Source organism: Falco cherrug, chromosome 9 (genome assembly GCF_023634085.1).
Source record: "Falco cherrug isolate bFalChe1 chromosome 9, bFalChe1.pri, whole genome shotgun sequence".
Lineage (NCBI taxonomy): Eukaryota > Metazoa > Chordata > Aves > Falconiformes > Falconidae > Falco > Falco cherrug.
Genome location: NC_073705.1, coordinates 23,238,528 through 23,258,032, shown reverse-complemented (window position 1 = coordinate 23,258,032; position 19,505 = coordinate 23,238,528). Strand labels below are relative to the sequence as shown.

At 40.5% G+C, this 19,505-nt stretch overlaps 1 protein-coding gene across 4 annotated transcripts in view; it reads left to right on the top strand.

Annotated features, from left to right (window-relative positions):
* VTI1A (vesicle transport through interaction with t-SNAREs 1A) overlaps window positions 1-18,058 on the top strand; it is a 274,434-nt gene extending 256,376 nt beyond the window's left edge. For all 4 annotated transcript variants that reach the window (XM_055721349.1, XM_055721345.1, XM_055721348.1 and 1 more), the window contains one exon: window positions 16,934-18,058. Coding sequence is in view for 2 of the 4 variants with exons in the window: in XM_055721345.1 (XP_055577320.1) it covers window positions 16,934-17,027 (94 nt within the window). In the remaining 2 variants the exon portion in view is untranslated. The remainder of the gene's footprint in view (window positions 1-16,933) is intronic.
* The last annotated feature ends 1,447 nt before the right edge of the window (window positions 18,059-19,505 follow it).

Here is a 19,505-nt window from a genome sequence, read left to right as displayed (position 1 = left end):
GAACCAAGTTAGGCAAAGGAAGGTAAAAGGAAGGCGAGTTGTAGAAGAGTTAAAACATGAAAATGGAATGCTTTCAGAATGGTTTGGACCTCAGTTCTGTGATACAAAACCATCAGCATCAACAATAGGGTCTCCTGCTCCCAAAAATACTCGCTCCTGCCTCTATGCTGCATCCAGCTGCTCTCTCATTTTTAAGGGAACTTCTGTTCTGCGGTCAGTGTCTTGAAACTGAATTGATCCTATACAAAATAGCTCTCCTTTCCCACCCACCCTCATCTTTTTTCTTTTTCTTTTTTTATCTTGGATCAATTGCTTGATCTGATTCATCACATGGATCTGCAAGCTGTTGAATCAGCACAACTGAGGTTGGCATGTTGCAACGCGATGGGAGAAATGAACGCCAAGAGGAGGTGGAAGCAGGGGGAGGAAGGGACAGACCTGAGTGTGTCTCCTAAAATTAGTATTGCTGCTGGATGCTTTGCATCTTGGAAACATGGTCTTGGCTTGAGTACAGGGCTTAGAGTCAGAACGTTCAAACTATAAACTCCCCTCTAACCTTTGACACCCTTAAACTTTAGTTTTGGCATCTGCTAAGTGGGAATAACGCTGGTTATCTCAGTGATGTGAAGGTTTACTCATGATTGTTCAACAAACTAGTGCATGAAAAATAGGAGACTGCTTTTTAAGCTCCTGCATTTTGCTGAAATCGTCCTCTCATGCTCACGAACTACGTTTCATTTGTACTAAAGTATTTGTTTCCGAGTCTGTTCCTCCTATCAGAAATATGTTGCTAGAGCAAAGACAGGTCCCTGTTTCTGTAACCCAAGTGTCACTATTTTTAGTTTTAAGATGTTGGCTGCATCTCTCTCTCTTTTTTTTTTTTCTTTTTAAATTATGTGTATATATTTATAGCTCTTGCTATTGGAAGAGAATTTCCTGCAAACAGATCCATTTCTGTGGAGCTCTGCTCCAACATGAAGTCCCATGTGTTCCACCTAGAGATTGCTCCAGAATAAATGTCTGCTCTGGTTTTAGGATCAGCCTGGTGAACTGTAAACTTTATATTGCCTTCAGCACATAGTAAATCCGCATGTTCAGGAGGTATTAGCGACTGGGCACTCGATACTTGGCAGTGTTGCATCTGAAGACACAAGTGACAGGAGAAATGCAGCCCCAGCCCATGTCCTACCGAGTCGTTTCCTCTTTGGGTAATTACATCCTCAGTTTTCTCTGCAGTTTTAACTGGGGTGGGGGGAGTATCTGTCTTCACACCCTCATTGAAAGAGGTGAGTCTTGTAACCATGCACCACTGAACAGCTGCCACATCTCACCCAGCATTAGGTGAAAGGATTTTTTACATAACGTTCATATCTGGTTTGCATTCTGAGCTGCACAAATCAACAGAACGGTACGTGGGTATCAGAAGGCAGGATTTGACCTGTAGCTGGGTTCTGGTTCACACACAGCGAGTAGGACTTGCTCGCATAGTGGCAGGGACTTCAGCAGGAGTACTGGTGTGCGTAAGGACTACAGAATCAGGCCCCTAAGGATCCTTAGGAATGAAAGGTATCCTGTAACCGTAAAGTATTATTATGATGACTACTCTGGAGAACACAGAGGTATTGAAGTCGGCAAAATAAATTACAGAGTTAAATGTATAAGTAAACCAAGAAGCGACTGATGTTTTTTGCATAGTAATAATCTTCATAATCACTTCATTTGCACAGTTATTTCATTTTAAACTTTAGGCACAGTTTTGAAGCACAACTCAGTGGAGATTTTTGCTGTAATCTATAAACTTTAATGAAAGCTAATTGGAGGACAAATTTTAATCTAATTAAAATGTGACTGCATAAAGCAGAAAGGATGAATGAAGTGAAATGCTCTATGGGGCACAGTTTTCAAACAACGATTAACCTGAATACTAAGTCAAATGAAGCTTTTGTAAAATGATGATCATGAGCATTGCCAGCAACAGAACAACCTTGAGAAACTGCAAATGAAAGTTTTAATGTATTTAGTTTAAAAAGTGGACATTCGACTCACAACCACGTTAAGGACTTTTTTAAAAAGAAAACAGAAAGCAACACCAATGGTCTCATCTAAAAACATAACAAGTAAATTAGCCAAAGGTGTACATTCCATCTAAGTTCTCATGATCAGCAGATGCAAATGTTTGCAGTGCGCCGATGAGTTATGAGCCCTAATGAGATTTCAATGCTGAGCAAACAATAAAAATTTATGCATTGCATAGTTTTAGTGGCCTTTGGCTTCATGGTTAGTGTTACACCCTTTCAACAGCTTTGGTAATATAATATCCAGCTGGCTTTGGAGGTAAGGAAAATTGTAGGGGTGAACTGAAGTTGTGAGAAATAACGTGATTGATTGCTTTGTCAGAATAATGCATTTCCATGGTATAATTGTCCATAGTAATCTTAACCCGGGTACGGATACATAGGTTCTAGTTATGTTGGGACACAAATTTTGAAGGATTCAGGTGAAGGATGGCTTTTCCAGCATTTGAGCCAGACCATTTCCTGTGCTGGGTACGTGTCCAAGGGTCTCACAAACAGCCCCTCTAACAAGAACATTCCTGTCATAGTCCGATAAACAGGAGAATTGAAAAGCTACGCTTTCCCCAACTGTCATATGTTGCAAGAAAAGAAGTGGAGCAAAAGCACAGAAAGAAACTTACAATAGAGATTGAAATAAATGTATGTGATGGGGAGCGGGGGGGGGGGGTGCGAATCAGGGAATTCGACTGGTGCAGGGTGAGAGTGAGCTCAAATGTATTAAATTTAAAAGACCCATTTGTGGGTTAGGCTTTTATGAATCCAGAACCTTCACCATAATGATTGCCTGCATTACCCTACATAATATTAAAATCTTAGCATGTGATTAATAGCAGATTCCCTGCATACGTGTCACAACACACATCTGCAGCAAATCTGCCAGTATATTTCTGTGCTAGTTTTACTTTGGGGCCATAAAGTAATTCCTGTTTTGTGAATGAGAATAAACCTATTATGCACTAGGTTAGCTACACCCAGTTTCTTCTCTTCAGGGAAAAAGAGCTGCTTATTTGATACGGCATCTCAAATTTCAGTGTTCAGAAGTGAGTTTAAGCCTCAGCTAGATTTGCTTGAGCAAGCTGTTGGGATTTGCCTTCACCGTTTCTTAGTTCTATGTTTTCCAAAACCCTCTGTGCAAAGAGTGTTGAGAAACTTCTGGACAGCAGTAAACTAGTGGACTTAATTACAAAGTGTTTATTGCTAAATTTGTTAATGAGTCAACATGCAAAAAAGATGTATTTATCCCTGTTTCCTCTTAAAATTGTAGTAAAAAATAACTTCAGAAAATCTTTTTCTTAAGCTGTTCGGTGATGCAGTTTTGCTGTTCACAAAAGTCCTTTTTCCCATCTGCAAACAGCTACCTTTCTTTTTGACCCAAGGGAACAGAGCATAGCTCAAATGAAGCTTAAAGAGAAAAGAAAAAGATTTTTCCTGATTGTAACGCCGAGTCTATGTATATTCACACATGGACGCAAAATAAAAAGGAAGATGCAGAAGCATTCCTCTGGTCTGCCCTCTGACATGTCCTGCCGACCTGTTTCACTCACCAAAATGAAAACAGAACCCCATGAAAACAACTTAAAATGACAACAAGAAAACATTAGGAAAGCAACATCTGTTTTGCATTCTTGGCATCAAGTCTGCCCTTGCAACAGAGGGTCTGACACAGATGTACAGGGTTATGACACCACTGAGTACCGCGTGATTTAAAATGGTGTAACAGAGCAGAATCAGGGCGCTGAGCTCTTACAACGCTGTGCAGAGCTGTGGCTCTTGATCTCCTTTGCAGATGTGGGACTCAAACCCCAGTGAAATTTTAGGCATCTTTCCATTGATTGATGTGGACCATAGAGCAAGTCATATTCCTTTACAAAAACTTGGGGATTTATTATTGACTTTCTACTTCTTTTTTTTTTTTTTGGGGGGGGGGGGAGGAGGGCGTGTTTTGCCGTCTGTAAAATTGCATTGCTTTGTTGCTTTCCAACAGACGTCATCGCATGCAGCCGCGCTCAGAGAACCTTTCAAACAATATGGCATAATCAAGGTCTTGGGTTTCTAAGTAAAATGAGATAGTAGCAATGAGAGAGAAATCTAAAAGCACTTGGAAGAAAGGTGAAAATAGTTCCAACCGAACTGGAAAGAATCAATGATTAGGAGACTTCGGGAAGCCAGAGCTGCCAAGAGAGCATCTCTCACACCACGGCAGCAGCATGAGTCCCTGAGGTGGCACAAAGGCAGCGACTCTCTCCCTGTTTGGTTGCCCACCCGTAGCTGTAACAGAGACAAAATTAGCTCAACTCATCCCTGGCATAACTTCTCTGTCCCCGGCCCGGCTGTCAGATGCGATGACGTGCTTGCAGTGTTTTCACCAGCCACTAGATGTCTGTGTGAGCTCTAGAAAGTTCTTTGGGGGGATGATGCCCCTGGTAAACACACGACCCAAAACTGGAACACAAGCTGCGGGGAAGCTTGTTGGTTTGTGTTTGTAGGTGTAATGTCATTACTTTAATTTACCCTGTGATTAAAGCAATTTGTGCTAAAACTAAATTCCAACCTTTATAATTTGAAGCAAATACAGAAAAGGTGCTTTTCCTGGCCCACACCTGTTTAAGAGAAGCTGTTGCTTTTATGTCCGTGGAAGGACTGAGATATATCTTATTGGTGTGAAAGTTTCGGAGGAAGTTGCTGAGATGCAAAAGGTTCATCTTGTTTCTATTCTGAAACAATGAAATACCAAAATACAAAACATCTGCTCCATAGGTGAATTGGTAAGAGCTCGCTATTCCGTTCTGCCTTGTATAGCCCAAACCACAGTCCTGCTGGAGCCGTATTTTCATGTATACGATGCATCAGCATATCTGCGTGCACGGAGGAAGGCTGTGCATCAGATGTCAACTTTAGCATATCTTTTTAAAAAAAACTAAACTTGGTAGAGCAGATCTGGGTACGGAATTCTCTTTCACAGCTCTGTCTATCAGGCAGTCTGCCGGCTGACCAGGGTAGCTGCACCTGTGACCAGCTTTCCTGCAGACATCTCCCCAGAAAAATGCAAAAGTAATCATCACATGTTTGCTTTTCATTTATCTCTGTCATCTAGGAATAAGATGCAAGATAGTATCAGGAGCAATGAAAGGTACATTCTGGTATTATTTTCAAGTTTTTTTGTCTAGACAGAGAAGAGCAACCACTGGTATCTCTGTGGAACGCATACAGCCCCCCTCCACACTCGCATCCTAGGCTGAAGGCCAGAGGGAGGTAGTAGGCTGTCTATATTAAAAAAAAAAAAAAAAAAAAGTTTTAAACCACCACCTACTCATCAGGTGACTGGAGACTATGGTTGTAAAATGTGCTGCAGGCAGAAGTTCTGAAAAATCCCAGAAAGTGTTGAAAACATCTCTAAACAAGGTATTTTTCTCCTGCACCTTTCTTGCTAAAGGTCCCAATTGCTGCCAAGAAAACTAGTGAGAATGTTAGCTGCCAAATAAAAAATTTATGACAGTGTTTGGCAAAGGATTGTATCACTGCTTGTTTTATACATTTCCACAAGGCTCTTGAAGAGCTGTTGGACACAGACAGCTCACTGATCACTGTGCTTTATCTGTTCTTTAATATATTAAAAAAGCAAGCTCCAATAAAGTATGCTTTAAACAATACATATTTTTTCCTTTAATAGCCTCCTATAAGAGCTTGCTATGGTAAGAATATAATTTCTACACAACATTCCATATATAAAAATTGTTTTAAAAGCCCTTTACCTGACAAAGTTACTTGTTATTTGAGTCACTTTCATAGTAAAAATACATGAATTTTTCAATTAAAAATGTATTGCTTTTGCAATTGTGCTTGTTACATGTTGGAGTCTGGGCCAATAAACCGCCTGTTAAAATATAAAGAGGTCCATTCAGTCAAAGTTGTGCCTGCCATTTATGTTTCAAAACCCGAGAAAATAATACGTTGGAATTGCATTGCTCACCAATATCAATTAAGTTTTCGGCTGTATCGTTAAATTAATGTTGGGGGAGAAAATTGTTCCGGTGGATTTAGTGGAAAAGAAATATTTTTGAATACAGTTAGCACACTGACAATAATAATTAAGCTGGCCAATGCTGAAGCAACACCCTTAAAAATATTTTCCTCATCGGAAGAAATAAAATTGTCCGTCTCTGTCTTGTTTTCAAACAAGTTATCAGATTAGGCTTCCAGCTGATAATTAGTGCTATTTAACACACATCTTGTCATTCGGAAATCTCGAGGCCTGAACGGGTTCCTTTTTCTCATTATCATCTGCTGCTGGAGGTGGGAGGTTTGGAGCGTGGCATGGCACCTCCTTGCACCGTTCTTAAAGGAGGCAAAGAGCCTCCTTGGCTCTCTGGTGGCCAGGAGCTGGTGGGACACAGTCCTGGCCTGCTGTTCCCCTCCAAAGGGGACAACCAGAGCAACATGACCCTGTGCTGTCCCAAAGCTGCCCCAGGGCCGCATATCTCTGCACAACGCTTGCATCTTCATGGCACAGCATGTATTCGAGAGCAGCCAGCGGCGCTACAAATGCTATATGCCTTGTATGTGCTTGTGTATTTCATGGTATTTGATATAAAGTACTCAAGACAGACCAGCATTAAGAGGATTATTTCAGACAGCATTAGGAGTTAATTTACAGAAGATTAGCTCTAAATCAGGCAGATATCATAAGCAAATTAGCATCAGTTGTAAGAGATTCAGAATCAAAATGTGTGGTGGTTTTTAGTTTCTCCTTGTATGTGCTCAGTGGATGAGTAGTATCTTTGTTAGTTTCCCACACTAAGTTGTTGCATCTCAAATAGTGAAGAACAGGTATACTTTTTTCCTACATGCACACTATTTATTATGATGCTATTTATTGGCAATGAAACTGCTTAACTCCAAATAGCATTCCGCAGCTGAATATTTTATATTTCATGTCATTTCTTCATTGAGCAATGTTTTGTTTGGCCCTAGAAATGATGTCTCCATGGTATGTTACAATATTTTTAAATAGGTAATATGCAGCTTTGCTTCAGAGTAACATACTTAATCCTTTTTTTTTTTCTGTTAAAATGAGTCACATTTTAAAGCCAACTCATAAAAATGGAGTGTATAAAATGCTACATACTAGGGTGAAGATTACAGCTACTTAAAAGTACCTTCCTTAATATTTAAGCTTGTAAATTATAAATTTGTTTTATTTCCACAGGAGTGATGGTTAATTTGTATTAAAAAGTAGATTCTGTTCTTCAGTCAGTTTTCCAGATGTATTTTTCTGGCTGCAGACAGGCAGGCGTAAGCACCTATCCAATCCCTTCTCAATGTTGTGGTTTCAAAAACGCTTACCCAGTTAGTGGAGAAGATGATGAAATGGATCGGGCCACAACATTAAACCTGTGCCCTGGGTTGTTCTTGGGATTCTGAAAGCTTTGAATTCTACGAATGGGATTCCCATCCTGGGAGAAATTTGTATTCTGCTCTCCAAGAGATATTAAACTGCTTAGTCTTCAGCACGCTCCAGAACATTTGGGTTTTTAACTGGGGAGGGAAGTCTGGTCAGTATTCTATGATTTTTTCCTTTCTTGATGGACCAAATTCCTCCTGAAGAGGTTGGCCTGAGGTCATGGATGTCTCCCTGTGTTTGCTGAAGGAGGAATCTTTGCTCCTTCCACCAGATCATGAAAACTTATACCCGTTCTAAGCCAGGCTGAGCTTGCAGGACCCTCTGGTTGCAAGATCTGCAAGCGCTCTTGCGCTTCGACTTTCTGCCCTGTAGTTTCGCAGAATGCATGGAGGCTTGTTGCGGTTATTAAACCAAGGTGTCTGAGGTCATAACAAAGTAGAGGCATTTCTGCTCCCCTAATAGAAATACTGTAACATGCTGAAGAGAAAATACTTTAATAGTGGCAAGTATCTCCTGTCAACTAATTTGATAGTTCTCTATCAGGTAAACCATTTGTGAATACATCGATTCTTTTTATTTTTCACTGTTCTGTCTTCACTGTTCCCAGGTTTTCTTTGAACCAGTTGGGCAAAAATTGATTTTTATTTGTTCCACTGGCCTTGTGGAAAATTAGCTTATGAACTGTTTTTTTATAGGGAGACTCAAAGCACAGAACAGGTTGGAAAAATAAGCCTATAGCAGTCAAAATTGTTGTCTGAAATGTCTTCAGACTGGAAGGCTGAATTTATTGCTCAAAACAAGTGCTAGCATTGTGGAGGTGTGCAGTCCTGCTCATTATCACTGGAAAAGGGGGAACCAAAAAGCACAGTAAAAAATTAAATTTTAATAATGCTAGTGATATTTTCTAAATCCTTCTTGACAGAAAGATTCTCATTATTTTTATCTGTCTCAGAGAAGGCTCTTTTAATGCCATCTCACAAATGGCCTTAGCCATGATTGTTTTCCTTTCTTTTATAGCATTTGAAAAAAATGAATATATACCAAAAAAAAAAATATATTCTATCATTCAAGAAGTGCTATGAAATGGTAACATTTTGGATAGCACATCTTCAGGAACAATTGCTGCAGATGCCTTCAGGTTTTTACAAAAGAGGTCAACATTGTTAAGACAATTGTAGAAAACTTGCCATACAAAAAGATGCCCAGTCAAATATGGTGTGATAAGGGGAAAATAATGCAAGTAAAGTAGCTGTGTCCGGTCTCCAGCTTCATCAAACCTAAAAGCTGTAGATTAGTCATTAATTAAAGTGAGGCAGGGCAAAAGATGTTACTTTCTTTCATCTGTGTGAGATATATATTTTACTTGTTTCTAATGATTGTGAAAGTTGATAAAATGCAGACTTTAGATTTTTTTTTTCCCTTTAAATCACCCAGAATGTAAATGTAACTATATTTATCATAAAAGCCAGTACGTGATCATGTATGTTCTTGTCATTTTATAGCTTGCGTACATTTCTTCTGCTGGAGAAATAATTGCTTTAGCTTTGAGTGCTGATGAGGGGATTGGGGTTGGGGCTTTTTCCCCTGTTAACTGTTTGGGGACCAGGGCTTCCTGCGACCGATGTGCTGAAGGATGCCATTCCGCTGACAGCTGGGCTATCCACCCTCCCTCAGAGCTCTAATACGCTCGTAATGTCTGCTGAGGCCTATGGTTCTTAGTCATGCTCAGGTGACTAAATGCATGATTTGTTCTTGTTGATACTTCAGTACCCTGAGAAAGGCTGGATGGAGATTAATACAACCTTGACTCCATCCACTTCCAGTTGCTACTGCGCACATGATCTTCACTAAGACTTGCGAAAGAGATCTGGTGTTGCCTCTGCATTGCATGAAATGAATTAATCCCTCACCAGTTTTGGCTGGTGAGTTTTCATGGTCCCAGAAGCCACCCGCCGTTCCTCCTAATGATGGTAGTAATGTAATCGGTTCCCTCCATGGAAGGAGTGGACCTGGAGACAGGAGAGAGCTGAAGTTGCATCACAACCATGCAGAGAAATGTTCCCTGTCCAGGGTCTCTCATCAGCAGAGGGATACTTTTCATCCTTCAGAAATGCCTTCCTGTGTGTTTTAAAAATAGGCAATGAATAGAATCCAAGCTAGCAGAAGATGTACAGTACCCTGATTTTTTGCCTTCTTACCTTAAGTCCTATGTCCATGTGGTCCTCTTGCAGGCTGTCCCTGTTCTCACAGTTTGCATGCTGAAGCCTGCATACATTTGTCTTCCCATTGTTCCTGTAGATGCCTCTCCTTCCAGCCCAGTGTGCCCCCTTCTCTCTCCCCACCCTGCAGTGATCACCTGGGTACATCTCCAGCTCCTTGAGCCAGGGCTCCTACAAGCTGTGCTGATCCTGGTGGCTGCCAGCGAGACTGTACTCCAGTGTTGTTCACATGGGTTTGTGACCTTTGGAACATGTTGCAAGTTTTCAGTTATGAATTAGGTGTCTCCATAAGTATTTTAACTATCAGATATCATAACATTAATTTTAAACTTTAATCTTCATGGTAGGATTGTCAGAAGATGACACAGCAAGGTGAAAAAAAAAACATAGTTCCTTGAACCAAGGAGGCACTGCATTTCGGGAGGCATTCATCCCAGAGAGGGATGTCTCTCCTATCTCTTACTCCTCCGGAAAAACTGTCAAAGTCTTTTGATTCTGGTCAGAATATCGTGTGCAAGTATGGGATCCATTAAAGCGAGATGATGAATCAAAGTATTTACTGGCTGATTATTGGTGAACATCATCTGCTTTACTGGTGAGTTTCATCTCTGCAATATTTCTGATTAATGGGAGAGTACAGACGTTTTACAATATAAGAACACCTTTCTTGTACGGTTTTGCCTTCGAAGCCAGCCAGCTTTCTAGCTTGGGCCTCATCTTCAAGCTTTTAGGGATATTCACCCCTGCCTAGGCTCTTAGACACCTAACCTAGCCAGCTAATTTAACTGACTAATTCTCCTGGGGTGCATATAGGGCCAGGAAAAACAGAAGGCAGTTTGGAGCAGGACTCTTAACTTCCATATCCAGGGAGCCGAGAGAGAATTAGCTAGATACAATTTAGATGTTTAAAAGCTGGATAGTGTGACTACCTCCCTGCACCTGTTATTACATGACTCATTCTTTCATTCAGGGCCCAGGTGGAAACACATTGATGTGGTTTGAGTGTAATATTATAACTAGAGATTGGTATCCATGTTATTACAAGTAGACAGCCCCAGTCCTTCAGACTGAACTTTAAAGCTAGAGGATGTGGTGCTGCACAACTCCTCAGCCCTATCAGCAATATCTTAGGCACCTTGCATGGCCTCTCTCTTTCAAAAAAAAACCCTGCTAGTCAGCTAGAAAAATGCCATCATTTTTTAATTCTCCATTTCTCCATTTTTGAGGCTTTAAGTTCATTATCTGCTCAGTTTTCAGCAAGTTTTAATGGATTTTCCCAAGGTCTTACACATAAGGCACTAGAGCCCCTAGAGCCCCTGTCCTAGGGGAAGAGGCTCCTTTGGGAAGGAATTCAGAGAATATGAAATAGGCTCCTGCTGGGAATGGCCTGTCTCCAGATTGCCGGGGAAGCCCAGGCAGCGTGGCCTTTTAGGCATGAAGTAAGCCATGGAGGAAGAGGAGGGCAAGGGGGGTTTTCCATCCCCTCTCCACTACCCCACGGAGCCTTTTCACCTGTAAATGCACAACGTCAATTACAATGTAATTGGTTCTTCCGGCTTGAGAACATAACAAATGTGGACTGACTTTCCGAGTTTGGGGCAGGGGAGAGGACAAAAAACTTGAGTGTTTTCCAAATTCCTCGCTTTTTCCAAGGTCAGCTAGAAGGTAGCCAAGGAGTTGTATGCAACTTGGGAAGATACTTTTTCACTAATATTTCTGTTTGCTAATTTCAGTTGTTAATGATGAAAAATGGCTCAAGTCAGATACTTCCAACCAGCTGTAATTTTGCTAGGCAGGGCTCTCTTGCTCTTTTATTTCAGTAGGTTGCCATGTCTTTATGTTTTGCCACAGACTGTCTAGTTCTTTTCAGTTGCTTTTATTTAAGAAAAGCATTCTTAAACCTAAAAATGGGAAAGATGAATAGTTACTTGAACAGCCCCCAGATACCCTGAACTTAGAGATTTATCATTATGTATCTAAGGCTTTGCTTTACCAGTCGTAAGATTTTATTGCCCTGTGTGGGATCTAGTGCTTCTGTTTGAAAGCTCCTGATCTATCGTAACAAGATGTCCTTATATATAGTAATAATGGTGTCTGTCCAGAAGGTATCTGAGTATAGCTGTATTACTTTAAATTCACATTTAGTTTTGCCTGGTATGTATTTGCCTTTGTGACTAGACCTACACTTTGTGTTTGTTTGAATTTGCTGATTTGCACATGAATATTGGGCACTTAAAAATCACTTACCACTGATTTGCATGCACCTATTTTCTTGCACGTTAGTAAAAACTGCCAATCACAAATAAAAGGGCACCCAAAAGTGCAATAGCCAAGTATTCAAAGTGACCATTTAAAATGTAGTCTCATATACAGAGAGCAAGCCTTTCTACGCAGTAAACTGATAGGAATCACTTCTAGTTAGATCTTAAATACATGTATTACAGTGAAACACTGTTGGACAGTGCTCCATCATCAGTCTGTGTTTCTCAGGACACTATTTTTCAAGATGCTTTCTTTAAGAATAAAGCCCTGTGTTGTAATGAATGTGTGCTAACTGATCCCCCAAGCCATCTGTATTTTTTTTATTTGTATCAATGTCAGAGTTGGGCTTCTGTAAGAAATTTTTACAGTATTTTATTTGTAGTCTTCATTATTTCAAGTTAAGGGCACAAAACTCTTCATGCACCCAGAGCCTGCAGTGGTTCGTTTAAATCCCGTATTTTGTTAACGTGTTACCGTGATTGCTAATTTTCATGACAATTGTTATTGTACCATCAGTGCTTAATGGCAAGGCATCATTATTCAATGCTGGTCAGTCAGGCACTAAGACATGTGCAAGACATCAGGCTGAACCCATATAGATGTCGTGCACTCCCCTGCTAATGAATGTGGTTTTGTAAAAAGGTTTAAACACGGTTGGCATCCTTAATGTAAGGTTTGCAAAAGCTTTCAGGAACTGCTTTGTGTTTATATGGAGCAGATCTAAACATGTCACAAACAGAGTCAGACCCATTGTGTGCATGTGTGTGCAAAGCTACGGAGAGGAGCGGATCATTTTGGGGTTTGAAATCTGGAAATGCAGCACAATTCCCGCTATGGTGGGAGTGAGGGGGAACTGATTTGCCAGGTACATCAGTGTTTGGTAATGGCTGTGGGACTTGTTCTTGCAAATCAGTGGTCCCCTTGTGCATCAAAGAGGTGATCCCTCACAGTGGATGGTGTCATTCATCAGCTTGCAAAGTTGGCACTGGCAGGAGGGAGCCTCCAGTGCACCGGTGGTGGGAGGTTAGGCACTGTGACCAGAAGCCAGGACAGCGGATCAGGTGTTTAGAAAGGAGGAGCAGAAGGAAACTCAACAGGAGTGGGATGCACTTTCTGCGTTGTTAGTCCAGCCCGCTCTTCCAATGCGTCGTTTGACGTTACCCTCGCATCTGCTTTAGTTACTGTTTCTATGTGGTTTTGCACCCAAATGTTTTGGGCTGCTGTCCATGATAAACTAGATGGAACTTGGTTTAAAAGCACAGATTTTTCGTCTCTTCTAACTCAAAGTAGAATGAGCCCTTGTGCTCCTAGAGTTTCGAGTATGAAAGGAACAGTAGACATTGGCTGTTAACGAGCTCCAGCACGCTGGGCTCCAGCAGGACTTGGTGTGAATTCAGTGCCTAAGCGGCATCGACTAAATGGTTAATTCATCTCGTATCAACAGCACTATGATTCATAATGTAAACTTGAGGAATCCTTGATGTTTCAGTCACACATTCCTCTTAATTTGGCCATGCATTCTTTTAAAGCTACAGTGTGCTAACTTCATAAAATGCAGCATGCAAATGCACAAGTTTTTGCCTTCAGGCATTTTAGCCATGGATGTTTCAATGGGTGTCTTCTTTCAAGTATATATTCTTTCTTAAATTATTTACCCTGTAAACATGCTTTGCATTTTCAAAGAAGAATCTGGGCTTCCTCATTCACTAGATTTCGCTGAATTTAAGGTGTAATAGAGATAAAAGCCTCTCATCTGCTTCTTGCGAGCATGTTAGCCTTTGGGATTTTTTTGTAGCGAATGTTAGGCCCCATTTTCTTCTCCTTTGGTATTCTCACTCCCTCCCCCACTTAAAGTCCTTGATGCTTTGCCTAGAGCAATACCCACTGGCGGTGTCTGGCTGTGACAGTACTATAGGCTTCCCTACAGATGGGTCCTGCCAATGCCAACCATTGTTCTACCACTGTGAGCTGGCTTGACTGTCTCGGATCACTCAAAGCCCCCTTTCCTCTTGATTTTTTCTTTACTCTGAAGGGTCACCCTTGCCTGTTGACTTTGAGATCTGAAATATGCTGACACCCAGAACTCGCGTTCTCTGTCTGAGCAGCAGCTCCCAGGCTCAGACTTCAACACTCACCGCTTCTGTCCGAAGTTCTCCTCGAGGACTGTCCTGCTGCTCCCGGACAGCTCTGTCATTACCCTCCTAGCCCCATCCTTCTGGTGCTTTGCAGTTAGTTTAATTTTACGTGCTCACTTGAAAGTAAAATAGTAAAACTCAATGTTATTCTTTTTTTTAAAGATATAAAATTAATCTTTAACTGTCGGCTGAATATTAAAAGTATATAATGCCTCAGTGCAGGAGTCTGTTGATAACATCCATCCTATTTCATGATTAATTTGTTCCTTTTAATATGATATTCTTGTGCTGCACTGTGCAGACTAATTCAGATTCCTAGAAATTGAACTTTGATATCTATTTCCTAGATTCACACCGTAAGTGAACCTTCAATTAGCAGATACAGGTGACAGCGTGCCTTGCTCAGTGTTTTCTCGACAAGGATTTTAGAGACACGGACACTGATTAAATAATCTTGCAATTGGGTGTGTATTGCCAGAGTATTAAAAATAAAGCACTGGGAGGAATTGATGCTTTTTTATATTATTTTTCTTTAAGTCTTGGACGATAAAATGCTTTTTCCAGTGGGCCAGAGATAGGAGGAGCTGATTTAAACACTCAGTATGTTATGTATGCCTTTGCCCAACTATGCGTTAGATTAAGCAAGTTTCACTCACAGTTAATCCTTTGTAAATTAGCATTATGGATGCCTTGGGGCCCACATCCCACAAATAAAATGGTTGTCAAGCCAGCTGCACTGTGTATTACTTAAGGCTGAATGTTTTAAGAGTTTTCATGCTTTTAATCTATTTCACCGCTGAGTTTCAATTTTGCTGAGTGTCTTTTCAGGAGTGATGAGGGTGAGTGAGTAAATATATATTCTGGTTTTCATGCATTTGCCTGGGCAAATAGTTTGTTATCAGGTGTTTGGCAGGGAATGTCACACCCCACCACAAAAGACAAGCTTGTAAGTTCAGGTGTTAAATTGAAGTGCAGACCAACAAGAACCAAAAGCCCTTAATTAGCTTTATTTTGTTAGCCTGCTACACTTTTTTTTTTTTTTTTTTTGGGGAGGGGAAGGGAAAAAAAAGAGTGAGAAACATCCTTCCCTCCTCCTCATCCTTTTGGCAGAGTAAATATTGCCTGTTAAGTTTGAATTAGCTGTCATCGCGAAAGAATTAATGCTGTGGTTGAGCCTTTCTAGTGAGGAAGGGAAAAATAAACGAGACAGATCTTAGTTCAGCTTTAAGTGATAAATGAGGACAAAGCAGCCCATTCATCTCCTGCTAGGAAAGTGGACACAAACACTAAAGCAGTTTTGCGGAAGACGTGTCAGCAAATGTGATCATTTTGTAACCTGTCAGGAGGATAGAGAGCTAGTCCTTTTAGAGTGTCACAGGGGAGGGTGTCTGTCTGATGTGACAGTTTTCATCCATCCATTTACTGCTTTCTCTTGGGGGGGGGGGGGGGGGGGGGGGATAAACAAGGAGAGAGCTTGGAGTTGGTTAAAACTGCATTTTTCTTTACACTTTCCAGTATAATTTATATGTATATCCACCCGCATCCAAATGAAAAACATTTACCAAGGAAAACTCCCCTCTGCTCTCTAGAGTTTCTTCTCTCTTTCACTGCATGAGATATGCTCATTTTAACACATTAGATTCCCTGTCTTCAAGTTGGAGCCTTGTACTTGGTTTGATGTTTCACAAAACACGGTTTTACCTCTTCTTAGTGTTGTTCGGTTGGTGAAGGCTTTGTTTTGCTTTGATTTGGTTTTGCAGAAGCACAAGAAAAAATAAAAATAAATGTAACTTAGGGTGCTTTTGTTGCATTTGGTTGCTGGGGTATTTTTGCTATACCTCTCCAATTCTGGTGATACGCTTCATGTACAAACCTGTTTTGCAAAAGTTCCTGCTTCATGAAGACCCTATGAAAATATTCTTCCTCCTCTGTGAGAATGCAATAACAAATGCTGAATTCTTACAATCCATAAAATGCCTCAAATTCTACAGTTTGTTGATTTATTCATGTTAATTGACCTATTAATTTCTGGCAAAATCTGAAGCGATGTGGTGTCTGATTTTAGAAGCCGGGATTTCTCCCAAAAAATGATTGAACAGTATCAGGACTTCCTATTTCTGGCATCTTTTTATTATTACTTATTTCCATTTTTTTATACTACATAGAAAATATAACATTTGCCTATTACCATAAGTAAAGGTATGCTACAGAGACAGGAGATGCTTTTACAACATAAGCTTCACAGTTTGACACTTGCTTCTTTATATCATCCTTTTCTTCAAAACTATCTTTTATACTTTTCCCTTGGTATTTTAGTACAAGTAAGTATCTCATTGACATGTGTTTCCTTGAAATCTTGTACCTTAATAGTAAAATCCCTTGAAAATGAATAAATTGTTTCTGTTCAGATTAAAAAAGCTGTGAAGGTGTCAGAATGGCTATAAAAAATACAAAGGTATTTACTATTATACTCCACCCTGCTTGGATTGCACTGACTGAGGACTAATTATTTCATTTGTACTTAGAAGGTTAATAAATTGTAACATGATGTATTTCAGTTATTCTAATATGTATATAAGTGTATGCATAATTAAGGAAAGTCTAACTCTTTCCTGAATGCAAAAGTTGGATTTAATAGCTACATAAAGAAATGTTTGGAAGCACTGGAAACTGAAAGAAGTAAAACACCATGAACATACGCAGGATAGTAAAGTCCTAAATTCATGGCCATATGTTTTTTTCTCCAAGATATTTATCTGTGTGCTTCTTTTTATGATTTTTATATATATTCTGCTATTTTGTTTTATTCACCGGGGTTTTGTCTCTTCTGCTTTTTTTCAGAATCATCCAAAACCGGATTTTGATCGTTGTTCTGGCCATCGTCATCATCTTCACAACCATGATGGCTATTTTTTTTTCTGTCAAGGGACGCTGACATCTTTGTTCTTCACTAAACAGCAACAAACTGGTTGTTCTGAGTAATTAAGACAAAGTGGTCACATGAATCATTCTCTTGCACTGACAGAGTCTCCCTCTTTTTTTCCACTCTTCAACTCAGGTGCAAGTGGTGTAAAATACTTTGTATTATTGATGGCATAGTTGATGGCTTGTGGGGCTGATTATTTTTTCTTACTTTTTTGGTCTTTATCCAAGTGTTTTCAGAATCTTAATATTTTCTGGGGTGAGGGCTTGTTCTGGTATAAACAGACTTTGTGTGTGTCGAATTCTGCCCCAGACATTTAGCCTGTAAATTGACAGTTTAGTGAGGGAAGAGGGGTCTTTGCACTTTTCCTGTGCTATGCGGGGTGTATTAATATCAAGAAGTATCTGACCTTCTGTGATACAGAATATAAGTAAAGCAGAGGCCAAGTGATGTAGAAAGTGAACCTGTCTCCTGTGACTAACTCCCTATCATGAATTATTGTAATAGATGTAACCTGGTTAAGAACAGCAGTTAGTTCTAAAAAGAGAGCAAACTTGGGATGATGTTTAATATCTGATGTGGATCCAACACTCTATTTAACAATATTTTTCTTTTAAATAGGCTTCCTTTTCTACTTGTTCAAAACAATTCCACTTTCATCAACATAATGATAACACATCACTTACCCAAAATGTAGTTGTGACCACAGCCCCTCTGTTGAATCTCTTTTAAACCTTCCAGTGTTGATATATGTACTGATAAGCATACACAGTAGGCCCTTATTGGAGATGTATAAAGGTACTTATCTATACATTGCTGATTAAAAAGAGATTCTGAGTAATAGGTCAGTGGCAAATATGTGACTATAGTGCGTTAAACAAAAATCTAGATTTTTAATACTGGCCTGACTATGTTGAGACCGCATGTTCAAAATATTTTTAGTGTATTAAATTCTGATGTGATATGCCCTTTTTAAACAGAAACTGTAAAAATGTTAATTTATACACGCTTTTGGCTGATATAATATATCATAGTTTCATCTACCTGTGTGTAAATGAGCTGTGTTTCTCTTCTACTGGCTGCGCTTCTATAGACAGGTCTAGGTCATTTGGCTTATAATTAAGCTTACAACTCCAGCAAGCATCTATTTCTGGTGAAGTGGTAAAGTAATTTTCATTATAACTTTTAAATTCATTATATGCAATTCCTTACAAATACTACAAATTGAGTGGGATCTTAAGCCCTTGAACTTAAGCCGTAAAACCTTTTCAGAAAGGTGTTCAAAAGAAACAAAGCTGGTGGTTTTCATACTCCCCCCGAATTAGGTAGGAACTAAGCACGGGATTCGAATGCATGCCTTAGTACTTTTGGGGTTTTGACATCCCTGCGGTTTCTGCCAACTTGCTGTGCTGTCCCTGGGAGTTGATTTTGGGTTAAACATCAGGGAGTTGGTTTTGGCCCTAAGTATGTCTCCTGTTTTCTCTACAAGGAAACCAGTAACTCAGCTAAAAGGATGTCGGTACTGATGCCACAGCTAAGACTTTGAACGATAGTGGTAAGTGCAGAATAAAAGGATCGATGAGAAAGATGATACTCATTGAAACAAATGGAAGGGTGTACAGTCAGCTGTGGTTCTGAGTTGCGTGGCGCTCACAGCTAAGTTCAGAAGTGGTTTCTGTGCCAGGTTGCTCTGCCAGCTCGTGTCAGCGGCTGTAGGGTTGTGCTGGTACAAAAGCTCCCGGGTAATCCTGACCTGCGTTTGTGGGAGGCACTGCTCTGTGCAGCGCGGCTCGGTCCCGTCCAGCTCCTCACCTTGGTGGCCCTGCGCTGCCGGGGGACCCCCCTCGGCGCCTCCTGGGGCACCCTCTCCTTTCCCCCTCGTGAGGTGCGTGACATTTATCCTGCGGCTCCTGGACACGGAGAGATTTGAGTGTCCAGCTTGACAGCGTGGAGGCTGGCTGGCCTTCAGTCACAACGTGCACTCAAATTAAGCACTTCGGGCTGTGTAAGCAGAGCTCTGGCCATTAGCTTCGAGTGATGGCACTGAGCTGAGTTCAGGCAAATTAGGGTGAAGCCTGGCAGCATTAGTAGGTATTTATCCTCTCCTAAGCAAATTAGGAGATGCATATTTTGTAAAGCAGAAAACTGTCAAGAAGGAAATCTTAAGCTCCGTCTGTTGCCTAGACATTCTCCGCGTTGCCTCAATAATTTAACTATCATGGGAATTGATTCATGACTACTGATCTTAACAGTGACCTATGACTAGGTTTTGCCCTCTATCTAGCCACCTGCTGGAATCAGCAAAAAGCTGAAAGGAAGCTAGTTTTCCTTATCCCAGTATAAATCTAGGGCATAGTGTCACATCAGATACAACCACTCAGATGGGAATGAAGGAGAGAGAGAGACTGCCACGCAAAGCCTTCATCTTCACTTTTGATGAACCCATCGCTATGTTTCTCATGCTAACCTGTTAATAACTCCTCCGTGCCT